The following is a 15464-nucleotide window of genomic DNA, read 5'->3' as shown; positions in this document are numbered from 1 at the left end:
GGGACACGGAGGGTCCCGGCATCCTGGGGATAGAAGGAGAGGAGCAAAAGGGGTTTGGTGAGGAAGGAGGAAGAGGGCAGGGCACCCCCCGGCACTTTGCTCCCGGTTGGGGCAAAACATTTCATTCATTTTCCCCGGGGATGTTTTTTATTTTATTTTATTATTATTATTTTTAACGGAGCCGAAGGGGGTGTTTTAATTTCAGGGGGGTAAAAAACGAGGAGAAATTACTTCCTCACAGCTCCCCGGGGGTTCCGCTCGGCCCCCAGGACGGAAAGGTGCCTATAGGGGCACCTCTGGGGGACAGCACCCCAGAGGAATTAGGGACGAGACCCCTTTATAGCAACAAGGAGTGCAAAATCGGGGCAGACGTGTGTCCCCCTCCCTCCAATTTGAATTTGGGAGCTTGGGACACTAAATGCGAGCCCCACATTTACGGAGCGGGTTAGGGCCGGGGGGCTCTGGACATGGGAGGTTTGCTTTGGGGGCACTGGGGGTGCGAGGGCTGCTCAGAGTTAGCGGCAATCGGGCTCTTCCCGGAGCAAATCGCTCCGGTTTGGGTGCCGGAAGGTCAGGATATGTCCCTCCATCTCGGCAAGGAGCCGGTGTTAATTCCGCCGCCTCCTCTCACGTCGATTTGGGTGTTCTGCTTCATCATAAATCCCAGGGTTTGGGGTTTATGGGGGAAGAAAAGAACCCCAAAAGTCATTAAACCCGACGGCAGCCTCACCTTTTCCACGGGCTGTGTGGAAACCGGTTCAATTCACCTTCACATCTATTTCCTAAATCGCTCCTGGGAGGCAAAACCGAGGCGAGCAAAGCGAGAGCCCCTTCCCTGCCCCGGGACGCACATCCCCTGCGCTGGGAGCCGCCGGCTGATTATTGTAGGGAGATCATTTGCTTAAAGCCTCAGCGGCGGGGAAATACAACGGCTCATTTTCTTTTTTCTTTCCCTTTTTTCCCCTCTTTTTTTTTTTTTTTTTTTTTTGGCCGGTAATGCGGATTTCCTTAACCTCACCGGATTTTTTTGGGGGTGGGATTTGAAGTATTTATTCTCTCTCTCTTTTTTTTTTTTTTTTCTTTTTTTCCCTATCCTTCCCCATCTCTTTTATTTTTTTAATCGTTTTTTATCTGTTTATCTGCCGGAACCTCTCGGAAGCCGTGCCCTACCCCAGCGCCGTGCCGGGGGAAGCGGTGTCCGCGGATGCTCTCTGTGGAGCTTGAAGCAGGGGAAGGAAAAAGAAAAAGAGGTGGGAAAGGAAAATAAAAAGAGTGAAAGAGAGAGAGCTGGAACCCCTTTTCCAGCCACCCCTCTGAGAAAAGACAGGAGGGGGAAAAAATAAAAAATAAAAAAAAGGGGGAAAAAAGGGACTTACCGTGCTGAGCCTGAAGCCGAGGCTGCGCTGAGGGAAAAAGAAGCAGGGAAACGGGGAGGGAAGGAAGCTGGGCTCTGCCTCCCGTCCCGGAGCAGGACGGGGACAGGCAGCGGGGGTGACAGGGCCACCAGCCGGGACCCCCCTGGGTCCCCTCCGCCGCCTCGCCCGGCTCCGCTCCGGGTTTGCGCCGCGCACTTTGGGGAATGCGGCGGGGGGAGAGGTCGCCGCTGGGACTTGCGGAGCCGGTTTTTGATCTTTCTCAGATTTTTTTTTTTTTTTTTTCCTAAACTCCTGCAGTGTCCCGGGGCAGTAGCCCTCCTCTCAGCTTCAAAGGAGGGGGGGAGGAGGGGAAAGAAAAGTCCCGGTTTCTCTCTCCTCCCAATTTTAATTCTTCGAATTTCTGTTCTTCGGCAGAGCAGGGTTTCCCCCCCCTCCTCCCCTCTCTTCCTCCCTCCTCATCACATAGCATCATTTGTGCTGAAAAAAAAAAAAAAATGTGTGCGTCTGCTGTGTTGCACGAAGGGGGGAAAAATCGGAGCCGATGTAATCAGAAGTTGATTTGTGCTCTCGCTCGATTTGCATGGCTCGGCACTTCTTTGTGTGCGTGTTTGTGTGTGTCTGCTTCCTCCCGATCTGCACGAAAGGGAGATAAATGAATTATTAGACGCGAACGGAAACGTACACATATGTGCATTTGAAAAAGAAAAAAAAAAGAGAGAGAATAAATAAGAAAAAAAAAAACCACGCATGTGGCTGGTTTCGAAGCAGAGGGGAAGGCTCACGGGGGACAAGCTGCCTTGAAAGAGAAGCAGAAATATCAGTCTAATATCTCTCTCTTTTTTTTTTTCTGTAGGACATTATTATTATTACTATTATTTATTATTATTATTTATTATTTATTATTTATTACTGGCTTGTGGTTCGTTTATCCTGCTAGAGAGAGGGTGGCGTTGGGGGAAGAGATCACAATTCCTTGTCTGATTGACGGAGGGGGAAAAAAAATAAAAGCAAGAAGAAGAGAGAGGATAAAAAAGAACTGTTCCCTTCTCTCCCCGTCTTTGTTTAAGCCGGCCTTGTTTAAACCGGCCTTATCTCAGCAGCTCCCCGCACACCGGGCTGGTCCCGGCTGCGTGCCCCGGGAGGGGGCGATGGATATGGGGCAGCGCCTTTCCCTCCCCGACCCCATTCCCTCGGTAGAGAGCAAGGCAAAAAAATCTTGGGAGCTCTGCCCTGGGCCGTGTCCTCTCCATAACCCTCCGATTCGTAGCTCCCGGCTGTTTGTACAGCTTTACCTGTACTATTCTGGTACCCTGTAAAAACCCCAGCCCGGCAAACGTAACTTAATCCGCTTGCAGTCAATTGTCGTCTAAAAGGAGGGTGCGAGGGGGGGTAAAAGGGGAGGAGGGGGCTTTTTCTGCCTGTCCCCGCCCCAAAAAAAAGGCAGCGAAACCCACGCCGGTGCCACTTGCTCGGGTGGGCATCGTTGGGGATGGAGCAGAGGGGGCCCGGAGGCAGCGGGGCGGCCCCGGCCCCATAAAACCTCCTCAAAACCTATTATAACAGCAGGGCCTGGGGATAATAGGGCGGTGGTGGTGTTGGTGGGGGTGCTCGTGTCTTTTGAATGCTCACTTTTAGGGGAGAGGTAGGCTGGTACCCGCCCCATCTCCCCGAGTCTTATTATTAGTTTTATTTTGTGGACTTTTGTCAAAGGGGTTTTGACTTTTCAGGGGCAGGGCTCACCCCATTGCAACCCCCCCCAACGCACAGCCTGACAGCCCCTGGCTTGGAGGGATGCTGGAGCCCGGTTCCCCCAGCAGAATTAACCCCCGAGAGCCTTATGGGGCGGCTGGGGGGGGCGATCCTGAGGCTAATTGCTCCAACAAAGGGATCCTATTAACGCCGGGCTGTCACTGGAAACCCTGCTGGGGGCTGCCGGGTGTGTGTGGGGGGCGAGGTGATGGATCTGCAGCCACAGCCTGGGAAAAGGACGGTCAAGGCCAGCGATCATGGAAAAAAAAAAATAAAAAGGAAAAAAAAAGAGAAAAGGAAAAGAAAAAAAAAAGGAAAAGGGGAATCACGAGAAGGGAAGGGGACAAAATTACGGATTTGCGCATAATTTCTGTATTTATTTATTTATTTCGGGAGTGTGTGTGTTTTTGCCCTCCCCACCACGGTTCTCCCCGGGCCGGGAAGGGGATAGACAGATCGGGGCTGCGGAACCGGGAGGAAGAGGCAAGGGCAGGCTGAGCAAAGCGGATCTGAAAGCGGGTGCCCTCCCCCCAAATCGGGGCTGCGGCAGGAGGGGGGAGGCGACGAGCAGGGTCGTCCCCCCCCCCCGCCACCCCCTGCCCGCCCCGTCGGGGCAGCCCCCGGCACCGAGCAGGCTTTGGGGCGACCGATTTATTTTATTGCTTTTATTTCATTTTATCTTTTCTTGCAACCGTCGCTTTTATTTTCTTGCATTGCATTGCATTTTGTTGTGTGCTGCTAATTTGATTTGGCGTCAAGCTCTCCTCGCCCTCCAACCAGCTGAAAGGTGGCGGCTGCAAAAACCTTCCCCTACCCGTGGACGGGGGCAAAAGCTCATTTTCTCGAGGGTTTAGCAATTTTGTGACCTCTTCAGGGAAATTCCCCTCCTGCGATCCCACGCTGTAGGTCCCGGAGCTGCAGCAGCGGTAGCGGAGCGGGGTGGTCTCAGCTCACCTGCCCCTAGCCCGTGCCACCTCCCTCCCCCTAACACTTCCCAAGGGATTTCTTTTAAAGGGATTTTTTGCAAAGGACTGGGGACCAACCCCACCCGCAGGGATGGCTCGGGCTCGGGGGAAATGCAGGGAGGAGGGATAAAGGGAGAGACTCTGGCCTCACCTTTATAAAACGCTTTTAGGGTTGGGGTGGGGGGCGGAAAGTTTCTGTTTTGCCTTTAAATCAATATTTTGCAAGCGAGGGGCTTCCCCTGACCGCTTCTGTCCAAAAAAATATCTCCCCCCAGGGGGAGGGTTTGGGGCGCGGGACCCTGAAAAATAAAATCAGGCAAAGCAGCTCATGCAGAGCCGAGGCGAGAGGGAAGTCGAGCCCGGAGCGAGTTAAAAATCCACGGAGAAGGCCGTGAGCATCCCCCCAGCCCCCCATCTCGGGACCCCCCCTGTACGCCCCCCTGCTCCCCTAATGGGATGCCGCCAGCCGTGCCCGGTTCCCCCCGGAGCCTCGGAGGCGCCGGGCAGCGAGGGGAGCAGCAGGGCTGGGGGGGGGGGTCCGGACTTGCTCCCCCTCCCATCCCGGTTGTTCGCCCCCCGGCCGCTGTCCCCACCGGTACACAACACCCCCTAGATGCCCCTAACCCCACCGGGCTCGTTTCCCCCCCCGGCTGGGTTGTCCCGATTCCTCCTCACGGCTGATTCCCGTCCCCGGCTTTTCTACTTGCCCCAAGTCGGTATTTTCAAAAATAGCCGTCTAAAAATACAGACCATTTTTAATGCTTGAACCGAAAATTCAACCTCAGCGGCGTTTCTGTGCCCCGCGCTCACATTCGGGTGGATCCCCCCCGGCCCTGCCGGCAGCGCAAGTGAAAAATCGGGGCTAAAAATCGGCGCAGGGAAGCGCGCATCTGCCGAGGACTTGCCCGGCCGCCCGTTCCGCGCAGCCCCGCGCAGCGGCGGGGAGCGGGGTGCGCGGGAGGCGCTGCCGCCGCTGCGGAACCCCGGGTTTTAATTAGACCCCCCCGTATAAAAAGTGCCGAGAGGAGCTGAGCTTCCTCCCGCACCCGGGTAGACTCCGGCTGGTCGCTGTGCGGAGACACAGCAGGCTCAAAGCGGCCCCGTGAGTGACTTTTTGAATTGCTGCTTTTTCTTTCAGTATTTTGCCTTTTCTATCATTTCATTATTTCTCATTTTCTTTCATTATTTCTCATTTTCTTTCATTTTCCTTTTTTCTTTTCTTTTCTTTTCTTTTCTTTTCTTTTCTTTTCTTTTCTTTTCTTTTCTTTTCTTTTCTTTTCTTTTCTTTTCTTTTCTTTTCTTTTCTTTTCTTTTCTTTTCTTTTCTTTTCTTTTCTTTTCTTTTCGAATTTTCACACTTTTTCTTTTTTTTTTTCTTTCTCTTTCTTTCTTTTTTTCCTTCTCTTTCTCTCTCTCTCTTTCTTTCTCTCTTTCTCTCTCCCTCTCTCTCCCTCTTTCTCTTTCTCTCCTACTTTCTTTTTTTTTCCTTTTTTCCCTTTTTCCCCCTCTCGTTCTGTTTTACTCCCTTCCTCTCTTTCTCCCTTCCTCTCATTCTCACTTGCTGTCTCCTTCTCTTCCTCTCTTTCTCCCCTTCTCCCTTCCTCCCCATTTCCCTCTCCCCTCTCTCCATCTCTCCCCCATAACCCCCCTCCATCCCCCATTTCCCACTCCCCCCCTCCATTCCCAGCCCCCTCCATCTCCCCCCATCCCTCCCCATCCCATCTCCCCCCATCCCTCCCCGTCCCGTCCCGCCCGGTCCCGTCCCGTCCCCGCTAGGGGATGCCCTGGCTCAAGGCAGCGGCCGGGCTGGGGGGGGGCGGGCGGCAGCCAATCAGCGCGGCCCGCGCCCGCCGCCCCGGTTCCTGCTCGCCCCCCATTGGTTGAGGGCGGCGGGAGGCGCTGCGGGGAGCCGCGGGTTCGAGACCGGGGGCGGCCGGGACGGAGCGGGGACACGGGTGGGGGGGCCGTCCCGAGGGGGTCTGCTGAGCTGTCCCAACCCCTGATGCATGTCCCCTCCAAGCCTCGGTAGGTGTCCAGGAGAACCAACATCTCCGGTAGAACTGGGCAAAAAAAAAAAAAAAAGCCCCCAAATTGTATTATTTCCTTCTTGGCATTTATATCCTAAAAGCAAATCCTCAGAGGGAGCAGCCCTAAAGCCGCCGGCAGCCCTTCGCAAAAAGAAGTGGCCGCCTGTAGGGTCGCCAGCCCTCGGAGGTGCTGCACCTGCCGATGCAACCCCAAGTGGGATCCGGCCGCTCTTGAACCTCCAGGCCCCCGAGGTGCTGCGGGGGAGGAAGAGGGGAAACGGCCCCACTCCATCACATAACGTCTGGGAGCTGCTTGCCGCTCGCAGAGTTTGGTGGCCAGCGGGAAAAGTTAGTTAAGCCCTAAAAAAAAAAAAAAAAAAAAAAAAAAAAAAAAAGAAAGAAAAAAGAAAAGGAAAGGAAAAAAAAAGGAAAAAAATGAAATAAAGAAAAAAAAGAAAAAATAGAAAAAGGAAAAGGAAAAAAATAGGAAAAGAAAAAGAAGGAAAAGGAAAAAAGAAAAAAAATAAAGAAAAAATTAAAATAGGAAAAAGGAAAGAAAAAAAAATAAGTAGTAAAAATAATAAGAAAGAACAGAATAAGGGAATAAGAAAAAAAAAATAAAATAGGGGAGGAAAAAGAAGTTGGTGAAATTGCGCCGCCCGGTGCGGGGTTCTCGCGGCTGTGCGCGGCGGGGGCAGCGCGGAGGCTCCGGGTGCGCCCCGCCGGTCCCCTCCTCAGCCGGGGCCAGGCTCCGCCTCCCCGTGCTTATGACACTGGAACCTCCTTAAGTTGCGTCTCGCCACAGCTGTCTGTAAGCACTGAGCCGGCTGGCGCCATCCTGCTCCTTTCAGAAAGAATGCCTTCCCTGTAAAAAAAAAAAAAAAAAGAAAAAAAAAAAACAGAGAGAGGGAGGAAAAAAAAAAGAAGGGAAAAAAAAATAGGGCGAGAGAGCACAATCTGATCTGATCAAGCACTTTCAGCTTCATCCCTCCTGGGTCACATACTGCTCCCTCACCAAGGTTTGTGCGGAATTTCTTTAGCGACTTTATTTTTTTTCCCTTCTTCCCCCTCCTTTTGCCCTCGCTCCTTCCCTTCACCCCAACCTCTTGTCTATCGCATTACCCCCCTCCTCTTCCCCCCCCCCCCCCACTCTTTTTCCTCTCTTCCTCCCTTTCTCGGTTGCATAATAATTAATGAGCAATCAAAGTGGCTCTAGGCTGCAGCGCAGCGAATGGCACAAGTTCTCACCGGGCTTAAGCCGCCGGAGCTTCTCAGGTGCAAATTGAGCAAACAAACAAATAAACAAACGACCGCGGCGACACCGAAAAAAAGAAAACGGGGGTGGGGGGGGAGAGAAAAAAAAAAAAAAGAGAGAAAAAAAAAAGCCAGAGCAAGAGAGCTGCAGCGGCCGGAGCTGCTGCGAGCCGGGGCGGGGAGAGAGCGAAAGAGAAAGAGGCGCTGGGAGAGGTGGGTCCAGGGCAGAGCAGGCGCTTCCCAGGGATGGCTGCCGCGGGATGGGATGGTTTGCTGCTGCCTAAAAGTCAGGGTGCTAAAGTTCAGAGCTTCTCAAGCACGTTTCTCTCTGCCACTCTCTCTCTCTCTCTCTCTCTCTCTGCTCCTTCCCTTTCCTCTTTCTCGTTACAGGTGATCAAAGAGAGAAACATCTGCAAAAGAGCGGAGATACCGAGGGGATCTCATTTCGCAGAGATATTTTTTCCCTCAGTTTATTTGTTTTCCTTTTTTTTTTTTTATTACATTCTCTTTTTTTTTTCCTCCTTTATTTTTATTTTTATTTTTTAATTTTTATTTTTGGAACCGGCCGCTCATCACCGCAGCCCCCCTCCCTCCGATTTAAAAACCAAAGCAAAACAGAAACAACCCCGAACTCGCCGAGCAGTTTTCCCCCTCCCCGGCTCCGCACCGTCTCCGCACCGTCCTCCCCCTCCCACCGCCGGCCCCCCGCGCCCTGCCGAGGAGGAGGAGGAGGAGGAAGAGCAGCGGCGGAGCACCGAGCGCGGAAGATGGAGGTCTCCACGGACCAGCCGCGGTGGGTGAGCCACCACCACCCGGCCGTGCTCAATGGGCAGCACCCGGACTCGCACCACCCCACCCTTGGCCATACCTACATGGACCCCACGCAGTATCCTCTCGCCGAGGAAGTGGATGTACTTTTTAACATCGACGGACAAGGCAACCCCGTCCCCCCGTACTACGGCAACTCCGTGCGAGCCACCGTGCAGAGATACCCCACGGCCCACCACGGTGAGTGCCCCCCGCTGCCCCCCGGCCCCCGGCGGCTCCGAGCAGCCCCTAGCCCCGCTGCCGGTGGGCAGAGCCCCTGGGAAACTGCTGCACGGGGGCGATTTGGGGGTTTGTTTGGGAGAAATGTATCCCAACCCGGCTACTTTTCGCTTTCTTTTCCCGCTTTCTTTCTTCTCTTTACTTTTTTATTTATTTATTATTACTATTCTTTCTCTTTTCCTTCTTTTCTTCTTTCCTCCTTTTCTTCTTTCATTTTTTTTTCTCTCTCTTTCTCTCTTTCTCCTTTCCATCTCTCCTTCCTTCCTACTTCCCTTCCTTCTTTCCTTCCTCCCTTCCTTTTTTCTTTTTCCTCACTCCCACTTTTCCACTTTCTTGCTCTATGTCTTCCTCTTTCTCTTTCATCTGTCATACTTTTTCCTTTCTCTTTCTTTCTTCCCCCTCTCTCTCACTTAGGCATTTTCCTCTTTACTTAGGTGAACAAGCTTTTCATACGGTGTTCAGTTTTTGCACAAGTAACTGATCTTGGGAAGAAAAGCAAGCTGTAGAACAGGGGTGTGAAAATGACCCCGTTGTCCTCACGCTTGGGATATTTCATTTGCACCTTGGGAGCTTGTTAGGCTTGATTTGAAAGTTTTGCACATTCACCCAGGGCCGCACCACGGCGCGTGTTGAAAACAAGAAAGAAGAAAAATCCCGAGGTGCAACCAGGTTAGGCACCAGCCCTGTTGTGTTTCCTTGTCCTGCAGGAAGGTAGTGAGCCACAGCCTGAGTTTTATTGCTGGGCCACAGCTTTTAGAGAGGAGGCAAAATACCTGGGGCCGATGGGGCCCAGGTCTGAGGAGGGATGAAAGTTTTGGTGCTATCTTTTTAAGAAGGATCGGAGCAACCCAGTGTACGCGGCTTGAGTTTGCCTCTATGGTTAAAAATTAGGGAAAGGGGGGAAAATAGTAATAAAAAAAAAAGAGGGAAACTACCAGCCGCTGATTTCCAAAGCCGCAGGGTCACCTCTCCGAAGTGGTGGAATCTAAAAAGCCTGAGGCTTGCCGTAGAAATCACCCCAAAATCAAGGCAAAGAAGGTGGGATGAGTGAGCTGGGCTCAGGGGGCTGCTCCCGGCCCTTGGCTACTTGTTGAGTGCGAGGCTGCATTAGGCTCCGCTCAGTAACTGCATTGTTCGCCTATTAGTCCATTTAAAACAATTATTTCTAAGGATCAGCAGCCTTTGTCCTTTCTTTCTTTTCTCTTCTTTTCATTTTTTTTTTCCCAATATATCAGCAGAAAGTGGAACTGCGGTCTCTCTGATCTAGCCTGAATATTATTTACTATGCTACTTCCTGGAGAAGATAATGAATCTTGACCCTTTCTACTCGTATAACCCACCTTCCCTTCCTTTTGAGCAGTTACTTTCAGTATTGTTCACAAATGTCTGGTACGGTGAAAAGTAGCTTGGAGATCTTCTAGACATGCACAAGCTCCCATGCAAACATACGTGTCCACACTGCACCCACTCCTTTGCTATCTGCAGCTCGATAGATCTGTGTTTGCATCTCTCCTTCTGTATATTTAGCAGTCTGTACACACATATCACGATACCTAAAGAGGTTAAGGACCTCTAGATGTCAATGTGTTTCAGAGCTTTATTAGCAGGCACAAACTTGCTCTCCTCCAGGTGAATAACTGTGTTTTTCAGCTTCTAGCGATTTGCTCAAGTCACTGTGGACTTGGGTAGATTTGATTCTTTGAATGTTTTTTTCACCAGGGCAGGAATTATTTAAAAATATTAGGTACGATCCCTTCAGAACATTTACAACCAAAGAAAAAAAAAGTTTGATTGCATAAATTTAAATAGATCTAGTGGTCTCCCTCAACCCAAATCCAGGTCTGTATTTTAAAACACAAATGAAAAGTTTTTTGTGATACGAAGGAGATGGAGAGTTTCTTCTCAGACAGTTGGCACTCTGCGTGTAACATATTGTCATGAAAACGCTGTCTAACATTTGAGGACAGCCTGATGGATTTAAAAAAAAAAAAAAAGGCAAACTGGGGCAGCATGCAAAGTTTAGTAGCCCTGTTAGAAAGGTTGTAATTCCGTTTTTGGGCATCTTCTGGTCTTCTTCGTTTGGCCAGAATATGCCCAGGGTTTGTAGCCCACGGCTGCTTTTGGGAAGTGACTGACAAATTATTTTCCAGCTAAGAAAAATAATTTCTGCAGTAGGGGCTTGGTAATTTCACACGAGATCTTTCCTTCGAAGCCTGCCTGGGAATGTCTGGGAGGGAGAGGGTGAAGCAGGGCTGGCCAAATCCCCCTTCTGTGTCCCAGGGCATCTTTGCTCAGGGGGTCCCAGCCCAGCTACCCGGTCCTGCATGATCAGGGCGGCCACCTCGGAGCTATGACAGCACTAAAAGTTTAATTTTAAATGAGGGGAAGCCGAGGGGTCTGCACCAGATGCGATTTTTCTTGCTCGCCCCGCACTCGGGATCCAGCGGAGCTTTTGGGGAAGGAGGGGAAGGGATGGGGGGCGCAGGCTGGCACCCTCCCCCGGCGGGCTCACAGGGGTGCAAGGGGAATGTAACCGGCTTTTTGCTGTGCTTTTTTTCCGCGCAGGGAGCCAGGTGTGCCGCCCCCCGCTGCTGCACGGCTCGCTGCCGTGGCTGGACGGGAGCAAAGCGCTGAGCAGCCACCACAGCGCTTCCCCCTGGAACCTCAGCCCTTTTTCCAAAACCTCCATCCACCACAGCTCACCGGGACCCCTCTCCGTCTACCCACCCGCCTCCTCCTCCACTTTATCCGCCGGCCACTCCAGCCCGCACCTTTTCACCTTCCCGCCGACCCCTCCCAAAGATGTGTCCCCGGATCCGTCCATCTCCACTCCCGGCTCCACCGGCTCCAGCCGGCAGGACGAGAAGGAATGCATCAAATATCAGGTGTCCCTGGCCGACACCATGAAGCTGGAGTCGTCCCACTCTCGGAGCAGCATGGCCTCTTTAGGGGGAGCCACGTCCTCCGCGCATCACCCCATCACTACCTACCCGCCGTACGTCCCAGAATATGGCTCTGGACTTTTTCCCCCCAGTAGCCTCTTAGGAGGATCGCCTACCGGGTTCGGGTGCAAATCCAGACCGAAAGCACGGTCAAGCACAGGTAGGGTTTTTGGCTTTTATTTTATTTTATTTTGTCCCAGATGCTCGGGAGAGGGGAGGAAGCAATAGGGGTGGCAAAGAGGGTTCACGGCCACATCCTCCACGCACAGAGGGATGCGCATAAACACTCGTGGGAAGAAAAAAGGGGGAAACTTGCTGACCCTACAGCTTGCCCTGAGCCGAATCCCCCCTTATTTAGCCTGAGGGATGCGAGGTCTCCCCTTCCCTTCCAGGGCTCCTGCCCCGGGGCCGATCCTGCCCCCTCCGCCGGCCCAAAATATGTGTGCTCAGCTGCGGCGTCTAACGAGGAAGCGAAACCGAGGGAACCGCAGCATTAGTGTATCTCTCTGGATTTTAATAATGCCACTTAAATCCCGGCCAACTTCCCCCGCCTGCCCTCCTCCTCGCTCAGCCCAGGGCCTCTTCCCATGCGGCGCCGGGAGGCTGGGAGATGGAGAGGGAAGGGGGGGTGGGGGGGCGGGATTTGCCCTGAGCTCACCCCCGGCCCCAACTAGCTCCTTGCCCCCGGACCGGACCCCAGAAGCATCCCCCCTAGGGAAAAAGACAAGGAAGGGCTGCTGGGGGGGTCCTCAGCTCCCTGCGCATCCTGCGCGGCTCCGCTGCGCCTGGGGGGGGGAAATTGTGAATTTGTGGGCACCAAAGGGTGCTGAGTGAGCCCGTGTGTGTGTGCAGAGCAAAGGGCGACTAGTCAAAACGCTTTTTTTTTTTCTCCCTTCTTTCAATATATATATATATATATATATATATATTTTTTTTCTTTTTCCGTGGAGGCTGCTGCAGGGTTGCCTGGCATGAATGAGATCAGTTTTCAGGGTTTTTCCAGGGTGACATTTACTCTGTCTGTCTGAGCAGGGACTGTCTCTATTTAGCTGATATGTTTGAGCTAATCCAATTATTTTCAGACTGCTGCACGCGACAGTTGCATTGTTTATCCAGCGCCAGGAACTTTAATAGAGTCCGGATGCGGTTAGAGTGACAAAAAACCCCAGACCTGTATGTTTTGTACATGAAAGCAAGAGAGAGAGAGAGATGGAGTGAAACAAAAGAGAGGGACAGACACTCAAACGCTCTCAGAGCGGCTGCCCCGGCTAACCGGAGGGAAAAAAAAACGACCCGGGGATGACCGGGAGCAGCTCCCTCCCGGCCCCGGCACGGACCGGTGGCTTCTGCGGGGCCGGGCTCCGGCTTCGTCCCCTGCCCGGTGCCCTCCGAGCCTCAGCTCCAGCCGGGGCACCGGCTGCGCGGGATTTTCAAACTGTTTTGCCCCCCTCCTCCTCCTCCGTCTTGTTTTCCTTTTGCCACTTTCTGTTACTTTACCTTCTAGAAAGACATCTGCGGTTTGAGATAAACCAACCCCGAGAGCAACACCTATTTTTTTTTTTTTTTCTTTTTAAAGTCGATTTTAGCAAGCTGGGAAGCTCGCAGACAAAGGGGGATGGGGCTAGGCGAAGGGCTGCAGGAAAAGGAGGGAGGGGGTGTTTTTGCAGGATGAAAGAGGGAGAAACGGCTGCATTTTTTGTTTAATCATTCTAAGGGTTTTTTTTGGAGTGTGGGGAGAGAGGGTTTTAGTGCAAAGGTGCTGGAAAAACGGCTGCCGTTTGTGGTTAGGGTGCGGATGCCTCTTGCTCGAACGCAGCACGGGCTGGGCAGCGGGAGCTGTGTGCTGGGTTAGCTCTGCTCTGGCCAGTGGAGGTCTGCTGCAGCTCTCAGATGGCCTACCAGTGTCTTTAGGTGCAAGAAATACAACAGCAACCGACTACCTAGCCCTCTGAAAGTAGCTGGAAGGAATGACTGCGTCCCTTAAGTCTACATCCCCTCTGTGCTGGGAGCCAGTGGGTTGGGGGAAACCCCCATAACGAGGGAGAGGATAAATGGGTGTCAAAAAGGAGGGGGAGCAGATGGAAAAGACTTTAAACAGGCATGGAAACGTTTGGGATCCCCCAAATTGGTGTTGGACCATCGGGCTCTACATGCAGTGGGAAAGGCAGAGAGGTTTCTGCAGCCCTGACTGCTGAGCAGTGAAAGCTTAATTGCAAACCAATATGCAACCAATTGCAAATCAATAGTGGGTATCAGCAGAGTGATTGTGGACTGGCTAGCGATGGAGGGTGTTTGGGTTATTCTATGGTTATTTCTGGGGATTCAAGATTTGACTTGACCTAAGGCCAAGGGAAGAGCCTCCCTGGGTCGTGCAACCCATGCAAGCCAGAGAGATGTTCCAGACACGACTCTGGGGTCCCCATACACATTGGGAAGGGTTCATGGACAAAACTTTGGTATCTCAAGAGAGTCAGGAACTCCTTTATAGCTTGTCAAGATTTGTCTGGTCCATATAGTGAGATGGGGACCACAGAGCCATAGGAGCCCCTATTCCAGAGGTGACGGGGACCCGCCAACTCCTTAATGTTCTTCCCGCTGGAGTGCCCCAGGGATGGGTGAGAGCTTCATGGGAGCCCGTCGAGCTGCCCTAGGGTTTGGATGAGGGAACAGAACACGATACAGCTGATGGTGTGGGGTGTGAGGATTGGGTGGGCAGAATCAGCCCCCACCAGGTCTGAGTGCCCCCACCTCTGCCCAGGATGTCCTTCAGACATGACCTCAGGACTTTGCTTCGACATCCTGAGCATGGACAGGACAGGCAAGGTCTGGCACAGACGGGTCTTTTGGAGGGTTTTTGGGGGGTGGGGGGAGCTTTCTCCATCCCCTTTCACCTCTACTTTCCCTAAGTGATCCATGTGCTCTCTTGTTTCCAGAAGGCAGGGAGTGTGTAAATTGTGGGGCTACCTCAACCCCCCTGTGGAGAAGAGACGGCACCGGGCACTACTTGTGTAACGCCTGTGGACTCTATCACAAAATGAACGGACAGAACCGGCCCCTGATCAAACCCAAGAGAAGACTGGTGAGTTTCTGTGTTTTTTTTAAAAAATATTTATTTATTATTATTTATTTTTCTCTGCAACTTGTGCTTCTTCTCCACAGCCTGGGATGGAGAAGGGAAACTTAGCCAGCCCCAAAATCTCGGCCCACCGTGCCAGAGGGCTGGAAGGGAGGATGCTCAGAGGGATGCTCCCATGTGGCACGAGACTCAGTTTTCTGTTCCTATTGCAAATTGCAAAAGAGATTTAAAAAATCAAGATCCAGGACTTTTTGTAAGCCAAAAATGAGCTTTCTCCTATTTTGTGATAGGGCAGAGGTCTTTGTGCAGTTCTCCTGCATGGCAACCCGAGGATGGTGGCTCTCTCCAAGGAACACGGGCACTTCCCAGTGACCAAGGAGATATCAGGAGAAAAGGGCTTCTCTGCCCCCCCCCCCCAGACAGCTCCCTGTGTATTTTGACATTCCTTGGTGCTATGGAAGGGACCTGAGCTGATGCTGGCTCAGCTCATGATCCTGGTAACATTTGGTCCTGGTGTGGTCATTCATCCCCGGGCACTGTAGGTCTCCAGCCATGCCATTGCTGCCACCAGGTAGGGGATGGCAGAGGTGTGCATAGCCAGCTATACACACACAACAACACAAGCTGGGGAAGGAGAGATGCTTGAATAACTATTTGAAATAATAACGAACTCATAGTTTCAGGCCTCATGACCGTAATGTACACAGGCAATATATTATAGCATCCCCAGTGATCTATTTATGAATTTCCCTGGAAGCCACAAAAAGGTCTGGAAGCTGTGGGCACGGCTAATAAATGCGCTGAAGTATATTTGGCAAATAATCAGGCAAACCACAAGGGGAAAAATATATCAAGTGGGGAAAAAAATATGTTCCCTGCCTGGGAAGTTATTGAATGTTTCGAATCAAGGCACGTTTGGTTTCATTCAGATTAAAAACGCGAGCAGGCTCCTGGGGGCTGCTCGGAAGGTGGAGAAAAAGTGGCTCTTGCATCCCACAGGGTTTTGGGGCTGATGGAGTGAATGGGATG

At 52.1% G+C, this 15464-nt stretch overlaps 1 protein-coding gene across 2 annotated transcripts in view; it reads left to right on the top strand.

Annotated features, from left to right (window-relative positions):
- Window positions 1–7497: 7497 nt before the first annotated feature.
- Window positions 7498–15464, top strand: part of GATA3 (GATA binding protein 3) — an 18829-nt gene continuing 10862 nt past the window's right edge. Inside the window, exons 1-3 of one of the 2 annotated variants that reach the window (XM_068670070.1) lie at window positions 7498–8378; window positions 10983–11519; window positions 14296–14438. In XM_068670070.1, the coding sequence (XP_068526171.1) occupies window positions 8138–8378; window positions 10983–11519; window positions 14296–14438 (921 nt within the window). In that variant the 5' untranslated portion in view covers window positions 7498–8137. Of the gene's footprint in view, window positions 8379–10982; window positions 11520–14292; window positions 14439–15464 lie in introns of both variants that reach the window. The other variant, XM_068670069.1, reaches the window with a different exon arrangement.

The sequence above is a fragment of the Anas acuta genome, chromosome 1 (genome assembly GCF_963932015.1).
Source record: "Anas acuta chromosome 1, bAnaAcu1.1, whole genome shotgun sequence".
NCBI classification, from domain to species: Eukaryota; Metazoa; Chordata; class Aves; order Anseriformes; family Anatidae; genus Anas; species Anas acuta.
The sequence above is the reverse complement of the archived record's forward strand: the minus strand, read 5'-3'. Positions and strand labels throughout refer to the sequence as shown.